This window comes from Fundulus heteroclitus, unplaced genomic scaffold (assembly GCF_011125445.2).
Source record: "Fundulus heteroclitus isolate FHET01 unplaced genomic scaffold, MU-UCD_Fhet_4.1 scaffold_72, whole genome shotgun sequence".
In the NCBI taxonomy this organism is placed as follows: Eukaryota; Metazoa; Chordata; class Actinopteri; order Cyprinodontiformes; family Fundulidae; genus Fundulus; species Fundulus heteroclitus.
Window position 1 is genome coordinate 1476686 of NW_023397165.1, and position 26643 is coordinate 1503328.

The window sequence follows — 26643 nt, forward strand, 5'->3', positions numbered from 1 at the left end:
GCCTGTCAGCACATTCATTAAACGTTTTAGGGTGAAATTCTCACTGCAAGGCCAAGAAAAAACATCCATCCAAAGAAAAATCTATTTAAAATGGTAACTATTAGATTTAACACAAAGTCTGCCTTTTTATAAAACGTTTGTTTTTGCTTACTAATGGCATTCAGTGAATTATTAAAAATCTGACTTTTAAACAATAATCTCCCCTAGCTTCACCATTTGTAAGACTTTGCTAAATCAAGTAAACATTTTATAAGAAAGTGTCCCATATCCTGTCCTTGTTCCTGAGACTACAAAACAATCTACCCCAAAATGTAGGACATTGTATGCCTTTTTTTACTTGGGCTATTGTACAGAACTGTATGTTTCAGATCTTAAACTCTCCTTTTTTATTCAAAATTCATACTACTTAGATTCACTTATGATTCATTGGTGTTGGTTTAATTTAATAATGAGCAGGTAAAAAGTAAGTTTAATTAAAAAAAAATAATAAATGCTTCATGATACCTTTATTTTGCCCCACATGGCAAAGGGTATTTTAGGTGTAGAACTAATTAAAAGTGGCACTGACCCTTTAAAAACTGTAAAATAGCCCTTTACGTTGGCTTTAACCTTGTTTTGTATATCAGTAAACCAAATTAACTATTCACCACCATCAGGGTGTGAATGGGTGACAGACTGTAGTGAAAAGCGCTTTGAGGTCATTGGACTGGATAAAGCGGTATACAAGTACAAGCCATTTACCGTTTACTCTCTCAACCCATTAGGGCAGCTGAATAAACTTTTATTGTTCTTGAGTCACAAACAAATATGAAAGAAGTCAAGTGGGGTCCAAATATGACGATATCCACCAGATGACGGTAACTGGATAGGACTTTGGGAGACGGGCTTTACTTTGACAAGAAATATCATGCCGTTTTAATATTGCAAGATTTCATGGCACAAGATCACCTTGCAACCCTGATATTGCTCATATTTGAATAAAATTGCATAAAAATGTGGGAGCTCATCACACAGCTCAGCCCCAGGAGGTTTCTCTCAGATCGTGTACTTCCAATATCAGTTCAATGCAAAAACTTCTTTTGTTGGGACTGGAACATAATTATAGAACAAAACAAAATCTCCCCGACTTCCTGCAACTCGTATGTGTATATGTTTTGCCTCAGACTCTCCCTTTTCTTAGAGCCAACAGAGGAGAGTAAACATGCTGTAAAATATTGAAAATGCCTCGCAAACAAACACTTTTGGCCAGTGAATGCATTCTGCTGCCAAGCGCATACGCACTCAGTCACTGTATACTCCACCTGGAAGGAATCTCTCCTTGAGCTTGCAGTAAATATTCAGACACATGAATAGGCAGTGGAAATAGTGAGAAGGTGAATGACAACACAGTATTTTAAAACCCATGAATCATCAAGAAAATCTACACAGTTGTCTTCTAATTGGGTGAAAGCAGGAAGACAGGAAGAGTATAATATTTTTAAACCCTGGTATTTTATAACGGTTTGGCATTTCAGTATAGATCAATAATATTTAGCTAAAATTGCTACTAATCCACTGCAATGTTTTCTTATATTCTGTTCATTTACATCACTTTGAACTGTCTTGTTACTGAAATGTGCTATACAAAAAACTGAATTTAATTCCCGGGGTGACTTGTAAATATTATAAAAGGCACTCTTGACTTCAGTTGTAAAGTCTTTTAAAGCTATTTTGTGGCATTGCTTTATGCTCAACATTTTAGGAGGTCTATAGAAATCCTCCAGGTAGGCCAATCCTTGTCTTCATTTACTTCTGAAAAATTTCAGTGAATTCAACTTTTACATCCGGTAGCTTCTCTCTCCAAACGTAGCCTTAACAAAAAACATTGAAAGTCAGGTTGGATTAGCATATCTGCCTCCCTTCAACTGCAATTCTGCCTCAAGATATATATATTTCTTTGGATGTATTTATGCTGTTGACATTTTCTTTGTTGACACGTTGTGATGTCTCCATTTCAGTGTCTGTTAAATTTTGCTGAGGAGGTTACATCTAGGGACAAATCGGCACAGAAATGGCATGCATGCACAGAATAAATCTCCTTCCATTTATATCCATCCTGGTTTTTCTTTCCATTATCTAGTCCTGTGCTTCTCCTGTGTCCGTTTTCCCTCATCAGACAACTGGTGCAAAAGTCACAGGCCTTTGGCAGTGCTGATTCTATTCAGCATCCCGTCTGTCACAATACTGGCACGGCACAGTGTCGAAGCTGCCAGCTAATGGCTGCTGATCCGTTCCAGAAACTTGCCAGCCCCGTGTCTATTCAGGCCAGCAACTTGCCAGCCAATGATTGTTGAATCTTGTGGCTCTTTTAGCAACTCCGGCCAAATCACAGGATGAGCCGTTCTCTTCTCGACTGAGATAAAAGCAAATTTCAGAGTTTCTGAGGTAATTTGTTGCTGTGCAGAATTCGCACCTCATTTATTTGGGAGAATAGTTTGCTCTCCATGCTTTTCATCCATCAGGATCATACTATTGATAAATTTTTTTAACACATGTTGCTGAAAACACACTGTTCTGAGAACAGGAAATCTTAATTGCCTGTTTTTATATTTATTAGTTTTAGCAGTGAAGTTTTACTGCAAAACAGCAGTTTGTGAATCCCCATGTTGTTGGCATGATTTATGTAAGTGATTTCTTACATTAAAAAGGCAGAGTTGGCGACTTTTCCAGAAGTTTCCTCAAGTCCCTTTTTGAATAACTTTGCGTGTGCAAGACTGGCATACTTCGCTCTTTAGGGGGATCACGTCTTAAACAGAAAAGAGATGTACTTTAAAGAATGAAAATATATGTCTCAAGTGCTATTTCCAGCATGACAAAACAAAACAAAATGCAGCCCTTTTTATTTTGGTATTTTCAAGTTTTCAAGTATTGATGAACTTGAACTGAAAATAAACAGGAATGGACATCGGTTCAGTCAAATAATTATTTTTTATCACACCTAGACTGTAATAACGGAGACTGTAACACATCCATGTTCCTTACAAATAGCTGTATTTATTTAGTGTGTATTATTTATTCGTTTGTATGGTTTAAATTTGATTCATTTACATTGACCAATATCTACACAATTAAATGTGATTATAAGTGGACGATTTTGTCGCCTGCTAAACTCCGCTTCATGCAACGCATTCGGCGTCTGAGCAAAAAGTTAATGTCTTTGTCTTTTTGTCAGCTCATCTGTTGGGCCCGAGTGTTGTCCTTTCTCTTTCATGGCACTCGTATCGCTGTGGTTCACAACAACAAAACCTTACAGACCACCCACACCTCCCCCCCTCTCTGCTTGAAATGCTTGTATACTTTTGGTGCTGGAGAATGTTGAGAAACATTGTTAACCAGGCTCACCATCAGCGAGTTAGACGCTCTGCCCTGCGTGTTTGTTTTGAAACTGTAGAATAGATGGAGCCACCCCATATGCGCCGAGTACGTCATCTATTATGTGGACTGTTTGCCTCCCTTCTGTTGAGTCTGCTTTATTGAAGGGAAAATTTGCTTTTTATTTAACGTGTTAAGCATCCAGTACCAACACAAAGCATATGACTCTTATGTTTTTCTACTTTTTGCAAACAGTCGGTTTTAATCTCAATGTTTGGTTCTATGTAAAACTTTCTCAAGGAACTGTAGATGATGTAATCGCTACAACTTGTGGCAAGTAAATGAAACACACATTATGCTAATTGTATCAGACCAGTGGCATTTGAGGAAATTAGGGGTTCGGTACATCGCCGAAGGACGCTTCACCACGCAGCCTGGAGGGGCCTGGCTTCGGCTTTAAGTGTCTGAATAAACAAAAGCATCGCATTGATTTAGGATTCATTGCACTTTGCAAACTAAAAGTCTTCTTGGTGTTTGATCAAGTGCAACGGATTTGCTTTCCCAGCGAGCGCTCAGTCCCCCTCTCCTGAAGCCTGTTGATAATTTGTGGCGCAGCGGCAGCGATTAACAATAAACGCGAAGCCGCAGTGACGCATTTCAGATCGGTTTTTGTTAAAGATTCTCGTCTCTCGAGTCAGAAGTGACTTTTAGAAAGTAGGGCTCAGTGGAGATGATGCGGTGCCGCGGTGAGAATCCTTGGGGAGGATGCGTGTGAGCAGGAGGGTGTGTGTTCCAGGAGATACCGGTAGCGTTTTTCTCTTTTGAGTCCTGGTCTCCTCGCGCGGTGGCCCCTAACTCCTTCCCTCGCTCCTTCTCTCCTTCCCTCGCTCTGTTGCGTGTCTGTCTTTGCAGTTGTCACCTCCAATTTCAGCTTCAATTTATTACGTCTCCCCTATGCTGCAGCTGGCTCACACAGTCGCGCACATTCACACTTACCCTCGCGCTGCCTGGAGATATGGTCGTCTGGACTGAGGCAAAATTGGAATCCCGAGGGAATATTGTAGACCTTTTATCTTCATCTGTTGCCTCACTTTCACTTCATCCTCATTCTACCTCACACTGTCAGCCCCATCTTTTATTATTTTTCTCTTCCTCCCTTCCAGTGCCTTCTCGCACACTAGCTCAATTTAGTCCTCTCTCCGTTTGCCCACTCTTTGTTTGTCTCTGTCCCTCACATTTACGCCAGGTGACTCTATTTTTTTTCCCCCGCCACCTCCATCTGTCTCCCTGCTCTGTATCTTCATGCAGTCGTCTGTGAAGCTGCCAGTGATGCAGCGATGGGACGGAGCAGGAGTGGGAGCTAAGCCCGTTTAGCTCTGCTGGATGGGGCCCATCGAGGCATCGAGTTTTACGTCGAAAAGACAAGTTGCTTACGTTTAGAGCTAACCCCCGGCCTGGATTCATCAAAGGCTTCTTCAGCGCTAAATCTGCTCCCCTTTTTTCAGACATCAGAGCCACTTTCTCACACCTTGCTTAGACCGACGAATCCCAAAGCGGTCATTTCCCTCGCACAGAACCGCCGAAACGGTGAGAACATCTCCGAAACAAGACGGAAACCGGGCGAGAGCCAAAGCGCGAGGCGACAGAAACGGAGGGAGGGAAGCAGTGACGGGGGAGCTGTGATGGGCGAGGGAGATAGACGGAGACAGGAGACAGAGTTAATTACCAAAAAGGCGAGATGGGCCTGAAAGCGATAATGCAAAGAAATAGAGGAGACACATCAGAGAAAGCAGCGGAAATCAGAGTCAGGGACGGAGTTAAGTGGCGCATCAGAGAGAGGGCATCTCATCTCTGCTGAGAGACAGTAGCTGCATTGTTCCTCACTGCTGAGGTACATTAGCTGTGATGTGGTTTCTGGTTTAGCCGCCCGCTGTGTGAACTAAGTCAACATAGCGACAGCTGTCAGGAGCGAGGATGAGCTGTAGCCAAGGCGCTTTGATTCAATGTGTAATTATGCTCTAAACTCATAGTGAGAAAGACCAGTGTGGAGTTTTCCCTGATTTCAAAGAAAGGCACATAACTCGACATGTCCCAGTCTTCTTTGTAAAGACGTCGCTGAGTTTTCTAAAAACAAAAAGCTCATTGTGTTTCAAAGATCTCCTCGTGGAATCCTCTGCCGCCCTGTCAACTGTTTTCACATATTAAAAGCACACTTTTACTTGCTAGCATTGTCTTTATACAGCTATATAGCACCTTGCAAAACTGTTATTATCCACTGGCCCCTTTTCACGTTTCGGGTCCCTGAAAACACCAACCTCACTATGAAACAAGGTGGTGGCAGCATTATGCTGAGGGGATGCTTATCTTCACGGGCAGGGATGCTGGTCAGAGAATCTGGCTTGTGTCCAAAGGAGCAAGAAGTCCAGTTGAGTATCTGCTGTAAGACTTGGTTTGAAATTATCTGTTTGGCCGATGCTCTCCTTTTCTGGTCGAGACATATCCTCAAAAGACTTGCAGTAAAAAAACAGCCTTGATCCACAAACGATTGACTGCTGGTGACCGAATACAAATAAATGTCACAGTTTTTCACTGTAAAATATAAAATATAAAAGCATGTACGGCTTTCCCTTTGCTTTACAGTTATCCACTACCTTGATGTGAAAGAACTCAAGTAGGGCGCACACTTATGCAAGGCCCTGTACATTCACTCTGATCCTTTTTATTACTCTTTTCTTTTTATCATCACTGTTCTTCTGTGGTCATGTCACTGCTGACACCTGCAGGACAATCCTGTTAGTGTCAAGAGCTCCAGCACTGACCTTAATGTTTACTCAGATTTTAGGATATTTGAATGACAGAGTTTATGGCTTCAGCCATTAATTTAGCAGAAATGATCTCAGTAATCTGGAGCTATCGTAATCTATTAAATAGAAAGTTGTGTTATGTATAAATTGTTTGATTGCTAGATGCATTTTATCCTGCAACTCCTTCCTGGTGGCTGTTTAGAACAATTTCACAGTGGTTTATTGTCTGTTGCGGTTCACAATACGTTATCGTTGAATATTCATTGAGTTTTGTTTGTCACAGTTTTTCTTTTTCTTTTTTAAATCCCCTCTTTAATTATACTTCTCATTGTGATTCATCAGCCACATTATGGTTTAATTACCCTGCCATCCTATTCATTCTGTTTATCATCATGGAAATAATACATTTCACATTTATTCTTCGCTGCAGTTCAGCTTTGTTTGCGTCTTTGCTCCAAGCTTCTACCCATTGTTTGTTTCCCCCCTTATCAATGCCAATGTCTCTCCAGAATGCAGGAAAGGCTATTCAGTGTGTAAAATGCATTTAGGAAGTACTTTATATGGCTAATCTGGGCTTTATTGTCCATTGAACCACTGAGGAAATGGGTTGAACAAACCACTCAGGTTTAAACCATGAAAAGTGCCATTTGAGCAAGTTTTTGTTTTCTATAAAGACAAAGTTTGATCTCTTTATTATATTTTAACTGATTTGTTTAGGTCGAAGTGACTTAAGTTGGTTTAATGGAGGACTAATGGTACTATAAAAGAATACTTCAGATAAAGAGCTGCTGTTGTATATATATATATATATATATATATACTCCTGATGGAGGGTAAACCTCTAATTTGCATGGTAAACAGCAGTGAACTACGTGTTATTTTCTAACTGCTGGCTTCCACTCAGATGTATATCATTTGTCTGTGGCTCCAACCACAATGTTTCTAATCATATCTCAGATTGCAGTTGAAACAGCTTTAGAAGTACCAATAACATCTACACGCATGATATAACACTGAGAAAATAAATCAGCAATGTTGCAACTTTTGATCTGTTAAACTCATAACATAATAAACTATACACCTTTTAAGAGCTTTCTTCATTCAAAGCAGATATTCTCAGTTTTCAACAGCTTCAGGACGGTGTTGCTGCTAAACTTAACCCAGGCCAGATGTAGCTACTATAAAGAGAAAAAAAACTGAGTTGAAATAACAGCAAATGACACAACTAAATCTGTTGTACACCTTATCGTAATACAAGACCTGTTCATTTTTTCTGGTGTTAACCAGGCTTTTCTAATGATTGCTGCGGTTGAAAGCTCAATCCTCCCATGATTGGGCCTGCCTCCTTGACATGATGAAACTGTACAGCTAAAGGCGCCTCACACATTTATATTTAATCTCCTAACTCTCATCCTTAATGCATGAAGAGAACGGAGGACCCCCTTTACCCCAGCCCTTCGTCATCCCTCCCTGACTTGGCCTGCTGGGAGAGGAAAATAGGGGGATTAGAGCTGGATTAATTCTGTGGCTGTGAATAGGAACCACGAGACCTCTTCAGGCGACTCCTCCCTTCTCTGAAGTAGTCGTACAAACACACAAACTCCACTCTTCCTCCATTATCGTCCGTCTTGCGTTCCGTTCGCAAACAAAGACTCATTCAGAACCTAAAATAAAACATTTATTTATCTGATTGTGTGTGTGTGTGTGTGTGTGTGTGTGTGTGTGTGTGTGTGTGTGTGTGTGTGTGTGTGTGTGTGTGTGTGTGTGTGTCTAAAGGCATCTACTGGACCAAGTTCAGTCCCTCATGTTTATCCTGCGGTGATCTCATCTGCAGCTACCATGATAGCAGAGCAGAAGGTCACAAATAACAGTACAAAATTAATTTAGAAATGTTTTGCGTTTAGCTATAAAACGTCCACTTCCGTTCTTTAGGTTTAGCTGTTGAATCCTGAAACAAATATATTTAACCGTCAACTGCAGCTACATCCGGCATCCTTCTGGATTTAATGGAGCCTAAGCTTGTTTTGTTTTAAATACACGTAAAGCACTGCACTAAACCTGAGCTCTATACGTCCCAATGTTCATTCCTTTTTCATGATATTTCAGAGAAATGAATATCAACTAAATTTCCACAGTTACTTGGGCTGCTTGTTTTAGGTTTGTCAAAAGTTTCAATCTAAAGTCGTTTCCACACACAAAACGGGGAGATTATGCAAACATGTGCTTTAAATTTATATTTGTTTTGAAATACACATTCACTGCATGAATTTAAGGATGGACTTGCAGGAAAAGCACAAATATGAGGTTAATGCAAAATACCGTCTAAACCTTTTTGATGTTATGAAGTATGACATATGAAATTAAAGGCAGATAAGGATCCCTTATGAGTTTGTATCATGCTACTGAATCTGTCCTTGGTGGAAACCAGGGAGGGGAAGCAGTATGGCGTAAAGGGTTTAAAGCTACATGTGCACATCTGCACCCTGGCAGGTTGTGGTAATCTCTCCGAGAAACCCAAAATAAATGGGACTAAGGGTGAACTATAGGTTTAGTTGTATTTATTATCAGCTACATGGTGCGTCCATCAGAAAGCCAACTTAGATTTCTCACTTTGTATAAAATTGGTCCTTTTGGTGCTTCTGAGCTTAACTGGTCTTTAAACAGATTGTTAGTAACATACAAAAAGACTGAATTTGTTCCCTTTTGTGATTAAGAAACAGTTTATTTGCCTTTTGTAAACCTACTAAACCTCAGTATTTAAAGACTGGTGGGTTTGTGTCATTGTTGCCAAGATGGACACAGTCACATTGGTCAGAGACTGAAGAGCAAACATTTTCTCAAAGCTGTCTTGAGAGACGCTTGAGGCCGGAATAGTCTCTCTTGCAAATGTTTTCTCTTTTCTCAAGAAGCAAAACTTTGTTGCTGAAAGGTGGTCCTTTATAGGTTGGGATCAATACGGTGTTTCCCTATTGAAATTCAATGCTTTCACTCCCTCAAGTTTTCAGACTTCTGTGGGCTCAATCGAGTGGAAGACCAAAAAACAAAACAAAAAAAGAAGATGGTTAAGCTTTATTCCTTTTGCTGTAAAGGTCAAGTTGAGAGTTTTCTGTTCTTCAAAGCTGGGGTTCAAGGCACCAGTTTGCCATTTTAGCCTCCGTCCCTCAGCATCGGTGAATGTATCGGACGAAAGCCGACTGGCTCATAAGTGCTCCATCATACAGAAATCGATATGCGTTTGCTTTGGTGAAATTAGCAATTATTCCTTATCACTTGTTCTGGTGGTTCTCATTCACAAAGAAACACGGCAAACATCCAGCCTCGGGTGTTGGTCACCAACAGGTATCAGGACTATTAGTGGAGTGATGTGTAAATGTGATTGGATGTAATTCAATCAATAACACCATGATTGCATGTTGTGTTCGGGTCAATAAGTGAATAGCGCAATACATTACACTGCTGTGCTTAATAGGAAATGGATTTCACTTTAAATGCTTTCTTCAGTCAAAGACCTTCACCTCATTCCAGAGCCAATATAAGAGTGTAAATGTTAAAATAGCACGCTTTAAAATTACAATACCGATCCTTAATTGCTTTTAAAAGAAACAAACGTGCTATTAGCATGGTAGTATTGGGGTGTGGATTGAAGGCAACCAGAATACATTCATGTTTAAACAGATGCTTAAGCAGAATGCTGTATATTGAAGATGGTTATTGGCCAAGGCATTATATTTAATTATTATATTTATGTTTATCATTTAAAATGGACAAAAAGGTACTGTAGAAAAATGTTAACTTTGCTGACATCATTCATTTATTATTAAAAGATATAGAAACTGAAAATAATAGACTTTTCACATTGGTAAATATTAAAAAAAAAATATGCTTTTATTTATTTAATTTTTATTGTGGTTTTTGTGTTATAAGCCGAAAACCCAAAGACTAATCCACACTGATTCAGTGTCTAAATTTAACTGTGCCTAAACAAGGTGTTTTTCGATATCGAATAATCCTGCCTGGGTTTGAGATGTCTGAATTTAATAGATCTTAAAATGGAGCTGGTTTTGGTTCGTTTTGATGCCAAAAAGTCTGTGAAATAGGGATTTTACTACACTGCTAAATAAGACAGCAACTTTAGCTTTGTGATGTCTTATAATTTATGAACCATGCAACTTATAACACCCAGCTAGGTAAATCTGTCATACGCAAATGTCCAGAATGTAAAGTCGAATTTTTTTATATTTTTCTATAAATTAGAATTTTAATATTGAGGATTTGCAGATTTTTAGTACTGTTTCTGGCTGTGTAGTACATTTGTGTACTAATGAGGTAGTGTACTGTACTACACATTAAGGGCATATCATTGAACTTCCTACACTTCACTCCTCAGTGCTGTTTGTGTTTCCCTCTGGATTTAAAGATTGGGAGACTTCAAGGTTTATCAGGTTGTACCGAACATCAGACCTATTAGGTGAAAGTACCATAGGGGTGGGGGGGAGGGGGGCGGAGGGCTACCCCCAGACTCAACGTCTTTAATATTGCATGATGCCCCTCTGGTTCCTCTCTGTGTCCTCCTGCTTCTGAGCTTCATTTTGGCTCGATGAGGCTTTACGTGTACAGCAGTCGAGGGTTCCTGAGGGTGTTTATGTACGCGGTTGAGCTGCCAGAGATGTCTGATGAGGCTATGGAGGAGATTTGCTGTAGGTTTTCCTGGTGTCGGCGGAGAACGTCGTCCCTCACGCTAACTCTGCCCCGATCCCAGCTGGTAAGCCTTGAGGTTTAATGGTAGCTGATACAGCTTCAATCTGTTTTTTTACTGGCAGATTTCAAGACTTTTAACAGAATGCTTTAGGTCTCTCCATTTTCTATATAAATTATAATATAAGAGAAGAAATCAACTGCGGGCTTTTTACATTTAATAAATGTTTGGATTTTTTTCAGAGCTTGATCCACCGATCACTGTTCAGTCAGGTTGCCAAGCACATTGTTCATGAACGTGAAACATGGCTGCACGCTCTGTAATAAATATATATATATATATATATATATATATATATATATATATATATATATATATATATATATATATATATATATATATATATATATATATATATATATATATATATATATATATATATATATATATATATTTAAATGAAAAAAATTATTAAATTCTATTTAGTTTGTGTGGACTTATATTTTATCTTAAATTTTACAGAAATGAACTGTTGGGTGCAAAAATCTGGCATTTGTATTAGAGGTTGCTCAAAGCAAAGGAAGGTAGGGCTCGAGTATATTACGTGTGTGTGTGTGTATGTGTATATATATGTATATATATATATATATATATATATATATATATATATATATATATATATATATATATATATATATATATATATATATATATAACTGGGCAACAAATTTTAGGATCTTAGATTAATGTTCATAATTCTTTCTGGGCGTGGAGTGGTTGCCGGTATAAAGACTTTTTTTTTAAGTTATGTTTAAGAGTCAAAACTTCCTGTCATAACTTTGTTGTGATTTAGTTTTTTATGAGATCGCACAGTAAGTTCAGGGGTGACTGCTTTGTAACTTTTTTTGGCTGTATGGAGTATAGAGTAATACAGCACTTTCCCTCCGCCTATGTGTTACTACACACTGCCAGTCAGCTGACTGAAAGGAGGCTGTTACATTGTTCCTTTGCTTACAAGACAGACAGATCCAGCAGTGGAGAGTTGTGCAGTCTTCTGCTGGGTGGACCTGAACAGATAATATCAACTTGCAAAATCTGCACTACTCAAAAAAAGACTATTAATGGCAAAATGTATGGCATAAAAAGTCATAAATACATATTATATGTAACATGTATGTGTAATAAACATCATTCTCTCTCTGAAGCAGCAGGGTCAAATTTTTGCTTTTCAGTTAAAAAATAAACGCAGTAAGACCTCGTTCCACAGTGTAATTTTTTTTAAACATTTGGTAAATATTGTGAAACGTTGGTGGTTCTACTCAAAATTATTATATTATGTGATGAGTAAACTGTTGTCAATAAGCGTTTGGCAGTTGAAATTTTGACTTGGCAATGTTTGGTAAATGTAATAAAACAGAAAGCATAATAAAAACCCCAGTTTTTAGTTTGCTTTTACTTTGTTCCCCCTAAAAAATGCTTGCTCAGTCGTATTTGTTGGAGTTTAAAAGTTCGATTAATTTTCTTACAGCGATGCAGATGTTGCTGTTTGACTTTGCGTATGCACATAGAACTGACATGTAAGCTGTCTGTGAGTAGAAAGACGATCAGAAGATCCCAGTCAGAGCTGCTGGATCATAATTTACGGCCATCGTTCTTTTCCTCGCTGACTTCTCCAGGTTAATTAACTGGGAGTACAGCTTGTCAATCAGTGCCAACACAGCTCTGGCTTTTAGCGGGATGAAAACGGCTGCGTGTGTGTGCGAACGAACATTCCTGTGCTTTCCCTCTGTTCCAGTGTTTGCCTCCCATGAACTCACACCCTTTTCTCCCTGTGTGTTTCTCTTCTTTCTTCCCTTTCGTCTGAACAGCTACCTGCCGATCTCAACAAGATGCACCTGACGGACCACGCCCACCAGCAGGTGATGCACATGGCTCCCAGCCAATCAGGGTGCAGCATAACCAGCGATTCGGGGAGTAGCAGCTTGTCGGACATTTACCAGGTGGGTTCCAGAAGAGAAACATATTTCTTGGGTTTACGGGATGTGTTACAAATTATCTTCAGAGATTTCACTCTGTCGCTCTATAAAGAAAAAAACAACTATTGATGAATAAAAGATAAAGCTTTTCTCTGCCATGTTGCCATTAATAAATAAAATGGAATAAATTAAAAAAACATTTACCGTCTCTACTGGCACCACTTCAGGTCTGATTGCTTACTTTCATTTAGATGAACTTCTGCTTAGTTTGTTGTTCAACCTTCCACCCTACCTCCTTTTAATCCTTCTCTACATCCTAATTATTTCACGTCAGTTGTGCATCCTGGTGGCTTGCATCCCTCTGTACTTCCCGCTGTGGACTAAAGGTCATGTGTAGGAAATAAACCTAACCTTTACAGCTCCATCTTTGCCTGTCCCCAGGTAAAGAATTGTAACTTAATCACTGTGGCTTGGCTAGTGGTGGTCCTTTTGCAGATCGTGTGAATGGGTTTGTAAGGTAGTGGACACTGAGGGCGGACAGGAAAATGGTTTTGGAAGATGTTGGAGTTGAATTAAAATGTATAACATCTTAGGTCACTAGTGATTAAATGCCATCAAACAAAGCAAGGTCATTAATTGGTAGATCTGACACTATCCCAGGGATTCACGAGACTCTGGTGTTGATCTCACATCGTAGGCTTCCCAACAGGTTCCTTTTAAAGGCTAACATTTATTATGAATTGAGATCTAACTATTGGTTCATTTTCAGCTTGACCGGCCCCTACCAAAGACATAGCGACCCCATGCCTGTGCACAAACTGGTCCTACTAACCAAACTCTTTGGTGTGAAGGTTTTTACTGAGGGAAGCAGACTCAAAGTTAGCTATCGCCAACATCATTGAGGTGTTTGAAAAGGAATTCAGGGAAAGCAAAAAAAAAAAGTGTTTTTAATAATTTTTTTATCAAGTTACTGTTAAGGCCATAATTATTCATACCCCTGTCAAATTGAGGTTTCTGCTGACTGGAAGTAATAGTTCTATTTTGGATTTGCCCAGATGTAGTTGTAACCTGAGAAGCTGTTTAGGGAGCTAACGATGAGGGTGATGGCTAAGAGGCCTTCTTGTGTCAAAGACTTGGAGCTCATTACGCAGAAGGCCAATCTCTTTTCCTATTAGAAATAGGTTGAATGAAAATAATATAAAATCTAAATTTGATTGGGGTGTAAATTATTTTGCCCTTAACTGTTAATGAGAATTAAAGCTAGGGTCGTCGATTTTTCTGGAAGTTTCCCTAAGTCCCTTTTTGAATAACTGCACATGTGCAAGACCGTCTTACCTTGCTCTTCCATTCTTCAGGGGGATCGCATGACAAACATTTCCCTAACCTACTCTGGTCATAAACATAAACACAGTTTGCTTCTTGTGACTCTTAGCCATGTTCAAAGTCTACGGCGAGAGCAGCAGAGCTACAATGAATGGCTAACTGCTAAGCTAACTGCTAATCTAGCTGCTAAGCTAACTGGATACATAACGTCTAGGGGTGAGAGCAGGAACAAAACTCTGACAAATCCATGCCCTTCGGACCGAACGGCAGAGATTGGTTAGAGTTTCAACAGGACTTCATCTCCCACAGACAATGCTTTTTTTTTTTTTTTTTTTTCTTTTTTTGTGAATACATTGTTATTCACTACTTTCAGGATGGAAGGATGATTTTATCCATTATAACAAAAAGTGTTTCTGAACTAGATTACCAACTATAGCTTTAAGTAGATAAAAGACAGGCAAAATATAATAAAATGTGTTTTTTTTTTTTTTTTACTTTTTGAGATCTTAATATCAGTTGTGGAACATGTTGCTTTCTTAAAGGCTTGCAGTCTTTTGGAAAAGTTAGTTAAGGTAAGAGTCTTCAATCTGTAGGGAATACATAAACAGATGGCTAACAATGCTATTCACGCTAATTTTGGTATTTGCTAATAAAAGATCCTAAATGAATTTAAAGTTTCAGACAAGAAATTTTAATTTTGTGTTGCTTTTTGTTTGCTTTAACACCACTCCCTATTTAAGTATAAATACTTGATGACAAATCATGGCAGGAAGGCAAAACAATAATATTTTGAATCCTTTTAATTATCTTGAAAAACAAAAACAAAGTATTGACGGTTCAAAGTTTTACACAACCAGAACTGGTCTTCCTGTCTCTGCTCAGTACATCTCAATTTAAACCGTAAAATTTAACAAAAATGCTTTTCAAGTCTGTTTACAACAAAATCTTTGATCTACTGTAGTTTGACAGTTCCAATAAATAAAAGCACTTAGTAGATTTCAGACCATTGAAATGATGCAGAAGACCTTAAGTTGTATTATTGCCAATTTGTGATATTCAGCCTTGTTTCTTTTATTAGCAAAACATTAATTTTAAAATAGGTGATTCTAAACCTGTCTCTCCTTTGCTAATTATTCTATTGAACCAGATAAAGACATCTCCTTGTATACCTCTTTTTCCTTCCTTTGTGTTATTTCACTAACATTTGGCAGCTCAGTGTGCTTTGAAATGCCTTTCTTGAGTGCTGTGTGGTTAAAAGACTATGAGTCAATAACACAGAACAGAGTACATAATAAGCCTGTAGACTAATCGCTTTAATCCGCTAACTTTTCTAATCTCTGCTATTTGGGGAGAAAGCCATTATAAATCCAAGAATGTTGCTTTTGGCCTCCACGAGCTCAGACTTGCAGTAATTATTTGGTTGTCCTGCCCTCCACGCTGTGTTTATAAGTGGGTTTGTGAGGGTTTCTTACTGACGCAAGGTTGTTTATTTTAGGTACCTTTAATCATGGGAACCAGGAAGGTTAGATTGTTTCTGAGCCAGTTTATTATCTGGTGACAAAGCTATTGAGTCGACAAAAGAACATTTCTTATGAGAGAAAGTATGGTTTACATTTTTCTGATATAAATAATCCTATGCACATTTTGTTTTATTTTTCGGCAAAACAAAAAGGAGATGCAAAACAACCTCATAAAATTAAGATATTTTATCCTTCAGTTTTCCCTCTGCTGCAGGATTTGTCTGTGCTTGGTGGTCTGTGAGCAACAGATGCAAGGCAGGTTAGCCTGGGTCAGGCATTTAACACAGAGAGCAGATCATTTCATCCTCACATTAGGTATTTATCACACGGATTTGATCCCATCAACTTGTTGGTGACCCGGCCCTGTGTTTGTTTTTCAGCTGTCTTAAAGAGCTGACCCCTCCAGTCAGCTGTGCTCCTCAGCTGTCACTGTTTTAGGCAGTTTCTCCTGTGCATTTATAGTTTTCATCTCCGAAGTTCATTTTCCTTCTGTTTCCCCGACTTCAGAACCTTTTCTTACACTGGTGCCCCTTTTATCTCTTAGCCAATTTACATTTTGAATTTGTCACTTCTTATTTTCTTGTGCCACAGCATTGTAAGAGGGAGTTATTTATATGATTTATATGTAGGACAAATACTTTAAGCTAAAACTTGCCACAAATTTAACCTAGTTTTCACTCATCCTTTACCTTTTTTCTAAAATAGAAATTTAGTTAAGGCCTCCTTTTTTTACTGAATTTTATCCAAAAATATGCTGTCTTCTGGTCACGTTTATTTTTGTCTGGGTGGGGGGAGGGGTGATCTTTTGACAAAGAAAATCCATCAAACTGAGTTTTACTAAGCAGCATTAAATTAGTAGACAATTTTAATAAAATATTTTTATTATAATTAATTGGTTATTAGTTTTATTGTTAATTGCTATTGGAAAATGCTTCAAAAGCTTACATTTATTCTTTATAGATCAGGTTGTCGTTTATTATGTTGTGTTTCATTCGTCTCAGTATTTTGTCTGGCTCACCCTCACATTTATTTGTCCAAATTTATTGCATTCAGTTCTTTGGAAGCAGAGAAGGCTGAGCAGGTGGTCTCCCTTTGGAAAGGCTTGATTGCTTCTCCATGCTAAATTATAAAAAAAAAAAAAAAAAAAAAAAAACTGAAGTAAACCATGTCCAGAAACCCTCCTGGTCCGTGGTCTCAGTCACGTTTGCCTCGTAGGAGTTACATCTGCTATTATATACAGTTTTTACTTCTGCCACTTGGATGAAACATGTGGGATCTTCATCATGCAGCTTCTTGCCAAAACATCCACACACCCCTTGAACTTGTGTTTGCTGTGTGTTTGTATTCAGACCTGCTGAATCAGCTGTTTATTTATTTATTTATATATATATATATATATATATATATATATATATATATTTTTTTTTTTTTTTTTTTTTTTTTTTTAGTTCCCGGCGTAGTTGCAAACCTTTCGGTGCATGCTTCTACCAGCGTTGCACATCTAGACACTGCAGTGCGTGGCCAAACCTCCGTGGGACTGGATGAGAGGCGTCTGTTCACATGAACTGTCACGCCTTGCTGCAGATTCTCAATCGGGTTTAGGTCCGGTCTCGGACACGTCTAGTCCAACACGACAATATGCTTTTAAAGCCTTGCATCGCAGCCCTGGCTGCATGTTCAGTGGTTGGTGTTTGGCTGGAATGTGAACCTCCACCCGAGTGTCCTGGACTCCTGCTAATAGGCTTTCTCCCTAGTTCCATCCATCCTCCAATATACTCTGAGTAGAAAGGCATCCCCACAGCATGGTGCTGCCACCACCATGTTTCATAGTGGCCAGGTTTTCAGAGCCTTTTGCTCTGGTACTTTAGCTCCATACGTTTCATAGTATTTTGCATGCTGACTTAAACATTACTTATTGGTCTCTTGTGCCGCAAGCAGCTTCAGCCACACATTAGCTCTGTCCTCTGCATGGCTCATGGCGTCCTGAAAACAGGACTTTTTGGGGCTTGCTGACCCCATTCTTACAGCCCTTCAATAAAAGCCAGATTTGTGGAATGCAAAACTAATATTTCTCCTGTAGATTCTCCCACCTGAGCCATGGATCTGTGTAACTCCTCCAGAGTTACCCTCTGTGTAATTATCTCCATTTCAGAAGACTGCGCTGTTCTGTGTTTGTCTGGCCCACAAAAATCTTAATTAAACGCAAAGTTTTAGTTGTAACCTGACAGAAAGTTGATTAAAAAAAAGGTAAATAGTTGTGAACGTTTTAGCAACCTGAGATCTGTATGAACGTTGAATCAGCCGTGGCTGTTCTTCTTTTCACAGGATAAAACAAAGTTGACATGGTCCAGTAATTGCTGGTATAGTAAAGTTAAAGAAATGCAGCCATATCGCTACCAGTGCCGTTTTGTTTTTACTCCATAGTCCCTGCTCTTATTTAAAAAGGCTCCACTTCTGTTTGTGTCAAAATGTTTCATTAAGTTTCCAGGAATTTTAGCACAGTTGTTTACAGACCAGGACATCCTGACGATCGTGATGTCCTTATGGACAAATGGTTTGCAGTGAAAAGGGAATAGATGGGCTGAGTGTTACCCTGGAAAAAAAAACAAAAAAAAAAACGACATAAGAGGATCCATGTGAACAGTGCATGTGATCAAAAGAGAAGTGATCCTTTGATCAGAGCTTCGGTTTCTTTTTATAGACTCTCAAGTAAGATTAAAGGCTTGTTTAAAAAAAAAAAAAAAAAAAAGCCTGACAGTCTCTATTCTTTAATCTGTACATTAACATTTATGAAAGCATCATACTTATAGTTCTGTAGTCACAAAGTTCAAGATGACCTATATTAAAATTGCTGCCATTTATTCCTATTCATCTGGTTATCTAAAAGAAAACTTGCATTCTAGGTGATTTTTTTTTTCTTTTTACCTACATAAATCCATCAGTAAAGTAAAATTAGGCTCAGTTTACCTGCAAAACAGAACAGATGGTATGCAGTGGTGGCACTACCACTGGAGGGCTCCTCTTTTCACCTCCAGGTTGAAGGTTCAATTCCCCACCTGAAAGCCCCTCATGCCCTCCTTGAGCCACATCCTGCCAATCTGGATCTCTGCGCAGCCAGAACATTTGGATATTTAGTGGTTTCCTTCTGTTTTATCGCTTAGTTGGAAATTAGTTATCATATTTATTATAGAAAATGAATGACTGAAGACCCTGATTTAGAAAAATAGGACAAAAATTGAGCTATATAACTGCAGCACATGGAAATGATAATGCACGTGACTAATTTAGTTTTTTTTTTTACTGCTATTTGTGTCCGTTTTATGTTTAAAACACAACCTTCAGTTTCAATTTTTAAGATTTTAGTTGGTTAACCAACACACAGTAGGGGATAACTGTCTCACTCCGTGGGTTGTGTTTTTTTTTAGGCCACAGAGAGCGACTTGGGAGATGTTGACCTGTCTGGACTCCCAGAGGCTCCAGTGGACAGCGAGGAAGAAGAGGAGGAAGATGAGGACCTGGAGAGAGCGTCAGACGCTCTTCTGGGCCGCGACCTGGTCCGCGAGTGTCTGGAGAAGGATCCAGCCGACCGCAACGATGACGACATTGGTCAGTTTCACTTGATGTTTTTCTATTTCAGCTACAAACGTTTTTTTTTTTTTAATGGTTTTTTTTTAGTCCAATGCCTTTTTAAATTTTAAAACACTTCTAATCTCTATAAAATGATTTAGTTATTACGAGCAGCACTTCAGCCCTCGCTGTGTCTATTTTTTGCTATTTCATCTGTCACTCAGCGATAACACACACGGGAGCCATACAAGTGGCCCTCCCCTTATAAAGCTCCCCCCCCCTGCAGAGGTGTCTAAACAGCAGTGCCCTTCTAATGTGTATTTTTAAGCAGGCAATCAGATAAACGGCCTCATTAGCGGGACCCAGCAGGGTCCTGGGGAAGAAGGTGACCACATCAGAGAACTCCGAGAGGCGGTAAAGGCCTGGCCTGCTGCGCGGCTGCCGGGGAGGGCGGGGGTCTGGCCTTTTCATGGCCTTCTCTGCAACAGTCGCAGCTCCTCCTGTGGAAATGCAGGAGCATAAATTAAGAAAACAAGTCTGAATCAGCCTCAGAACTGGGTTTGCCTCAGCTTGTCCATTTTATATAGAAATAAAGAAGAAAAAAAGAGGAAAAAAAAGAAGAAAAAAAGGGGGGAAAAATATAGATTTAATTTTATCGAGGGATTTCCTGAAAGTCCTTGTCTGGATGATGAGCTTTTATAGTAAAGTAAAGCACCTCTAAGAAGCTATTTAAATAAAAAATACTGTCAAAGTACATGATGGACTTTAATTTTGGATTCTAACATTTACATTGAAATTCCATCTTCTTGATAAAACAGTAGCATCGGTCCTGTTTTTTTTTTTTTTAACACTGGTTATATTTACATAATTTCCTCTGCAGATTTTACCTTCATGCTTCTCGCCGCACCAGACTGCCGATTTAAATAAATGCAATTTCTCCTCACATTTTGCATCTGACAAGGACCAAATTTGAGTCCAAAACGAACAGAGAGCAATAAGCACGACCAGATCACTGCAGTGACGGTGCAAATAAGAAACGTCTTAAAGCACATGAGCGGCTTGGATCAAGGTCACTCTGTTCTCAGCTCCTGCACAGAGGAGACAGATTGCACATCTCTTATGGGACTCCACATTTATGATTTATATCCACCAGTGGCAGAGGACTTTTTGTGCTCTGCTTGTCATGTTTTATTGGAGGAACAACTTCTTAAAGTTTCGCTGCAATTATCTTTTCCCTTTATGTGTAACTCTGTTGTTTTAACGTCCGATTCTGGAGATGCTGAAAGCGTAGGTTTTAGGTGGCTAATTAAAATATGTAAAAAAACGCGCATTGAGACACGCCGCTATTTGCTTCTTACAAGGTTTCTCGTTCTTGTGACAAACAGAACAACTGCTGGAGTTCATGCACCAGCTGCCTGCGTTCGCCAACATGACCATGTCTGTACGGCGAGACCTGTGCAGCGTCATGGTGTTTGAGGTGGTGGAGCAGTCTGGCACCGTCATCCTGCACAACAAACAAGAGGTATGAATGGCTCCACTGTCTCATTTCAGACAATGTTAACACCAGATGAGAGTCGCTTATGTTCCAGGAGCCAAATATTGTTTCAAAGCCACATTTCTTTTTTTTCTTTTTTTTACGCTCCTTAAGACCCTCCTTTAGGATTTTCACCAGGATCATCACAAATGCAGTACTTCTCTTAAGAAAACAGAAAATAGTGTCTTTATACATCCAAATCAACAAAGAATTGGTTGCATATAAAAAAAATACCTGTGGCTTCTCTTGACACTAAGCCATTTAAATAATCAGATAGACGTAAATGGGGCTTGCCTTTGTGATTCTCCTCTCTGCACATAAAAAAAGAATCATCTTTAAGTCCTCAATGAGAGAAACTTGACAGAATGAGAGTTTGAAATGCTCTTAGAAAAAGTAGATGAGCATTAAAAAAAAAAAATGTGCTCAATCAGATTTTTATATGGTAGAGATTTTCCACTTCCAAGGATTACTGACAGTATTGTTGTAAATGTAGAATGCAGGGGAACGGGTGAGACATTTCCAACTTTATGCACGACTAATGCTGTGAGATTGTGGATCAACCAGCAGAAACTTGAACCTCCGAATAGCAATGAAAGCAGAATGGCGTCTTCATTGCAACCCTGGGATGTGCAACCAGCCTGGTTACTCACAGTAAGGCAAATTAGATGAGGTTAACAACCAAGTGGCCATCTTGTAGCGTGTTTTCAGCCCTGCTGCTTGTGTGTTGGACCAGCTGAACTTGTCTCGCCGTCGGTTTAGTCGCACATCGTTTGTCACATTTAATTTGCACATTGAATGAAAATCCTTCCCGTTTTCCTGTGATTTGCAGCAATAATGTGTTAAGAAAACCAGCTCTTGCTGCAAATTGCACGTCCGTGTCGGACCGTTCCATTGCTGAACTAAGCTCAGCGCGTAGATCCTAATGCAGTTTCCCTGAAACCTAAAGCAGCGGATTAGTTTTCATCTTTGGCCCGATAAGCTTCTCTTTTCCAAAACGTGCTCTCTTCACTTGCACCAGGTGTACTACCCTATCCCAGCATTCCCTCCAGGTAAAGCAATAACTGGACAAGCTGCATGCGTCTGCCATAAGCTGGCTGGGGCTGCACACATTTCCAGCCATTATTCATTACTGATACAGCTGAAGTTTTGCGTGAGAAATGTCGCATGAGTCCTTTTTTGTGTACAAGGCCCCAAAAGAGTAATTATTCGCATTTTATCTCATTATATTTAAATTATTGAAACTTTTATTCAGACATAAATTTGTGTTGGACTGTTAGTCAGACGTATCATATATTTCTTATCCTCTTAAACCCGAGGGTCTATTTTTCAGAAAAGTCATACTCATACTTTATAAGGCTTTTCTCAACTTGTACAGTGCCTAAAATGCGAATCTTATTATCAACTAACATAGAGGTCCTGGGGGATGATGTGGATGTGAAACTTTGAGAGTAAATTATTCTGGGCCTGAGTAAATTAGATTTTAAATGGCCAAAAAATGTAATTCTCCTAAAAAAAACAACAACAGATGGTTACATACAAAACTTCTTACTTTTGCTGTAAAGAATGAAATAAAGACATTAAATTGTAACTAAAATATCTTGGTTACATCTGTGTCAAGTTTGGTGTCCACACAACAAGCAATTGAGAAGTTCTACATGTTTAGACTGAAAGAAATCCAGACGGACCCGTATTGCTTTAGTGCCATTTTGCTGCAGTTTGGCACAATTTTTGAAATTTGGAATTTATTCTCAGAGGCTCAGATTAAGATCTGGACATATGATCAGTGTGTGTTGGTCTCAGTTATTCAGCCACAATAGCGTTATTGTTGCTAAGGAGCTCGAGCCTCCTTGAAATGGGGCTCGCGGGCTTAACGCAGAACAGTGATATCACTGTTAGCACCTTTTTATGTAAGAAATGTTCAGCAAAAACAAGAAGTTAAAAGGTTAAAGGAACATTTAAACATGTGATTCTTTCTATTCAAAGTCAGTTTGCACACAGAAGCTGATGTGTGCAGCGAGTGAGCCCCGTCAATCATTCCAGCTGCTACCAAGCAAACAAATGACGTTACATGGCTGAGAAACAACAGATCCACTCCGGCTGTTTTCTTCCACTCAGCAGCACTAAAACAGACAGGGCAATAAATCGCATCGACTTGGCCACTTCTTAGATCAGGAAGACGGGGATAGATCTCAGCATCAGTAAAACTTAAAAAAAATGTGTATTTGAACAGGCATCAGTTGTGTCCATGCGCCTCCCTGCTGTCTCTGCCAGGTCGATTGATGGGCAGTTCTCCTCCACAGTGTCTCTGTGGATTCACATGGTGAATGTCAAATAGAGGCACTTGGCTCCACTCAGAAGTCAAAATGACTTGGCCGAGTGAGAGGGAAAGGACAATAAAGAGTCTAAAGTGGTTTTTAGAAGAGAGAAGAGAGGGTACATGCTTAAAAGCAGGGAAATAAATAATACAATCGGCTTTATTTTTTACCTGCAATATAGTTTATTATGGTTAATTATTTCTTTACTTCTATACAAGGCTGTACATATTCATTAAATATCTCAAAATGCTCCGTATCACTGAAGAATTGCCTCTCAGCAACTTCTGTGTACTATATTTTTCTGCGTGAGGTTGATTGCCTTTCTTCCCTTCACCTATTTCCATTTCATCATCAAGAAACAAGGGGGACTACAGGTCCTGAGACCCAAATAGGAACTGATGGGGCATAGAAAGTGAGAGGCACTCAAATGTTTTTTTTTTTTTTTAGGGGAGAAAGAGCCAGAGAATGAAAAGCCAATGAGGAGGAAATATCATTTATGACTGCAGAGGAAGCCAAGGGTTCGTTCACCCTCCTTTCATCCGCCCAGTCAAACTGAGCAAAGGGCTTGTTGAACCTGCCAGCGTTTTTTTTATTTAAAAAGCAGCCACTTGAGACAAAACTCAGAAACACAATGTGCAAGATGCACAAAATCCTTCAAGTCAGTTTTAAATATGGTGCCATTCGATAGATCTTTTGATTATTATAATGCACATCTCAACCAAGCCAGTATATATTCCCATTAATGCATGTCTATGTCATTAAGCGCCTGAAAAAAATAGCAATAAAGAACAAGTATAACCCATTTTCATACGATTGACTGTGGGAGCCTCCACCAGTTCGATCTAATCTGGTCATCTCGTCCTTCTTTCTGCAGCTCGACCACTGGTATGTGATCCTGAATGGCGCTGTGGAGATCAGCCATCCAGAAAGCAGAACCGAGACTCTTTGCATGGGGAACAGTTTTGGCATCTCGCCCTCGCTGGATAAACAATACATGAACGGAGAGGTCCGCACCAAAGGCGACGACTGCCAGGTAATATAAGACTAACATAAATAGTGGTTTTCTGTAGGGACACTTAAACTGTCAGAGTTATTAAAAAGGAAATTCTTCTTTTAAGCATGAACTGTAGTTTTTAGTGGGTGTAAAAAGCGTGCACATGAGTTTTTTAGGTTTTATCTTCCCTCCTGCAAAGGAATCTGACAGCATTTAAAGTAGGACTACATGTTCACTTAATTAACTTTGGCTGTTACAGCATCATAAACAGGCAGGAATAGTACATAAATCTGACATTTGATCAGCAGTTTAGAGGAATCTGACAACCGTGTCATGAAATAATCTCTCCACACTCCCCTAGTTTTATTCAAATAGTTTAACTGCAGAACAGGTGCACTTCTTTCCACCATGTGAGCTAAATGAGCAAGAAACCACAGCTGTTGAAAACTGCTTCTAAGTTTAGTGAATGTTTCGTCTGTATTTTTGCTCAACTTGTGTTATCATTTTGATAAAGTGCATTTCTAAGGTAGCAATATTTATTAGATCATGCTTTGCATTTTTGTTTAAACTTTTTAGTATTCTGGTTCCATGAAAACTGCATTTTTGCTCAAATCGGATAAAATTTTCCGTCTAGAAGAGAGTACAGGGTAATGACTACTGCTGAAGCTTCACCTCTGGCAAGCAGTTGGCAACCAGGGACATTGTACTTAAGTCGTGTGAGTTTACTTTTTATCCTTAAATAACACTATTGGCAATATCACTTTAATCAAGCAATTTAACCCTGTCTGATCCGGAAGCTTTAACATTTCAGGATTTCTCAGCTTCTTCCAACCACTTTAAATTTTAATTAATTTGGAAAAAATTACATCATCCTGGAAGAAAGCTTTGGACTTATCTAGTATTTTGTACTTGGAATTTCAGAGATATGGCAACTATTGTAACTCTCCCTTCATAGCTTTGCACTTTTACTCAGATCCTGACATCAACAAAGGTTAAAGGGTCTCTGTGATCGCTTCTTCCGTTGGAACCTGTTCACATAACAAAGTTTTTTATGGTCAAATGTGGAAGTTTTGTTGTGTTTTTACTATTCATAAACACCACAGCTGCATGCACGGTCTCTGGCAACGGCACGATTTGGAGGCGGGCTCCAGTCTGGAAATTCAAAAACATCTTGGTCTCAGTTGTCGTGTAAACAAGAGTCAAACCTTGTTGTCTGTCTAAGTCCCTGCCATTCTTAAAGTTTTAGTGGCGGCACCTTTTTAAGCAGGAGAAGTTTGCACACCATAGTAATTATGCCATGGACTGGCATGTCCTATTGGAGCTGACGTTTCGGCGTGGCCGCCATCATGGATGGGTCTCTCACCCGCCCCCTATGCATTTATTTGCACTGAGGAAGCTATTTGCCCAACTAAAAAAAGTCATAATTCCCTGAATTCTTACCTGATTTTCACGGGGTTTGGTTTGTTACAAACTGCAGAGATGTGGTGATTACACAGGATGCTGTCACACATGAAACACATGTTTTTAAACACCATCTCTCTGACAAAATAGATGTTTAACTCCACCGTATAGAGTTAAAAGCTTAGTTTGTGAAACACAGCAATAACATATCGATAAGCATAAAATTATGCTCCATCTGTTGGGTTTCAGCATTGTTCTCACCAATTAAAAACTCATCTTCACAACCGATCTCAGCCCAAATGCTGATCTGCACCGCATGATCTACAGTCAGTAGTTATTGCTGGTCATTCCACCTGTAAGCTGCAGAAAATGCGGGCAGAGTTGCTTCCTCCGTTTACTCCCGTCGGCTCCTATGCCAGTCTCGAGTTAGAGAGACCCATCCAATATGGCGGCGACGGAGGATGTGATCCAACACGTAATGAGGCGTCTACGTATATAATGTTTATGTTGCACACAGGCTCATGTTGTTGAGATTCAAAGAACATACTGACTACTAGTGGCATGGCAGAGAAATTACACCGTTTTTAGCATTTCTTCTCTTGTGTTTTGCAAGATTACAATTAAAATGTTGTGTAGACGTCCTGTTTTTACTGGATCGTTGTCGGGTTCACAGGGCCTCAGTTAAAAGAAAAAGACTGATTCTATGATTGACACTTCCTTATTCTGTGAACCTAAATAAGCCTTTCTTGTACAGTATTTTTTGTTACAGCGTCTGAGTCTTTTTTTAATCATTATTTTAGTCCTGTTTTGCTCAACCCTATGAAGTCAAATCTGTGTCACAGAGCAAAAATGCCAAAGTTGAGTTGTTTTCATTTCTGCTTTTCTTCTTAGAGTACATGTCTGCCTCTCCACCAAATTGGCACAACTCAATTATTTCTCCTCAGCTCTAACGTGTCCTTTAAAAAAAAAATCTTTAGGCAGCAGAGCTTAGTAACAGTGTTTTTTCTTTTTTTAACTTAAGTGTGTGTGGGGGGGGAAACATGCAGTGTTAATATAAATGTGATATGAAACGTCGCAGAAGGTCCCTTTGTCCACACTGCCCAGTTCCTCTGCTGCACACACCATTTCCTTAGCCCACATAAACAGGAAGTTGCAGAGGTAG

General features: G+C 39.3%; 1 protein-coding gene across 11 annotated transcripts in view; it reads left to right on the top strand.

Annotated features, from left to right (window-relative positions):
- Positions 1-26643, top strand: part of rapgef6 (Rap guanine nucleotide exchange factor (GEF) 6) — a 189308-nt gene that overhangs the window by 115980 nt on the left and 46685 nt on the right. For 10 of the 11 annotated variants that reach the window (XM_036134009.1, XM_036134016.1, XM_036134011.1 and 7 more), the window contains 4 exons: positions 12720-12851; positions 19096-19276; positions 20623-20759; positions 23961-24119. In XM_036134009.1, the coding sequence (XP_035989902.1) occupies positions 12720-12851; positions 19096-19276; positions 20623-20759; positions 23961-24119 (609 nt within the window). Of the gene's footprint in view, positions 1-10737; positions 10918-12719; positions 12852-19095; positions 19277-20622; positions 20760-23960; positions 24120-26643 lie in introns of those variants that run through there. The other variant, XM_036134017.1, reaches the window with a different exon arrangement.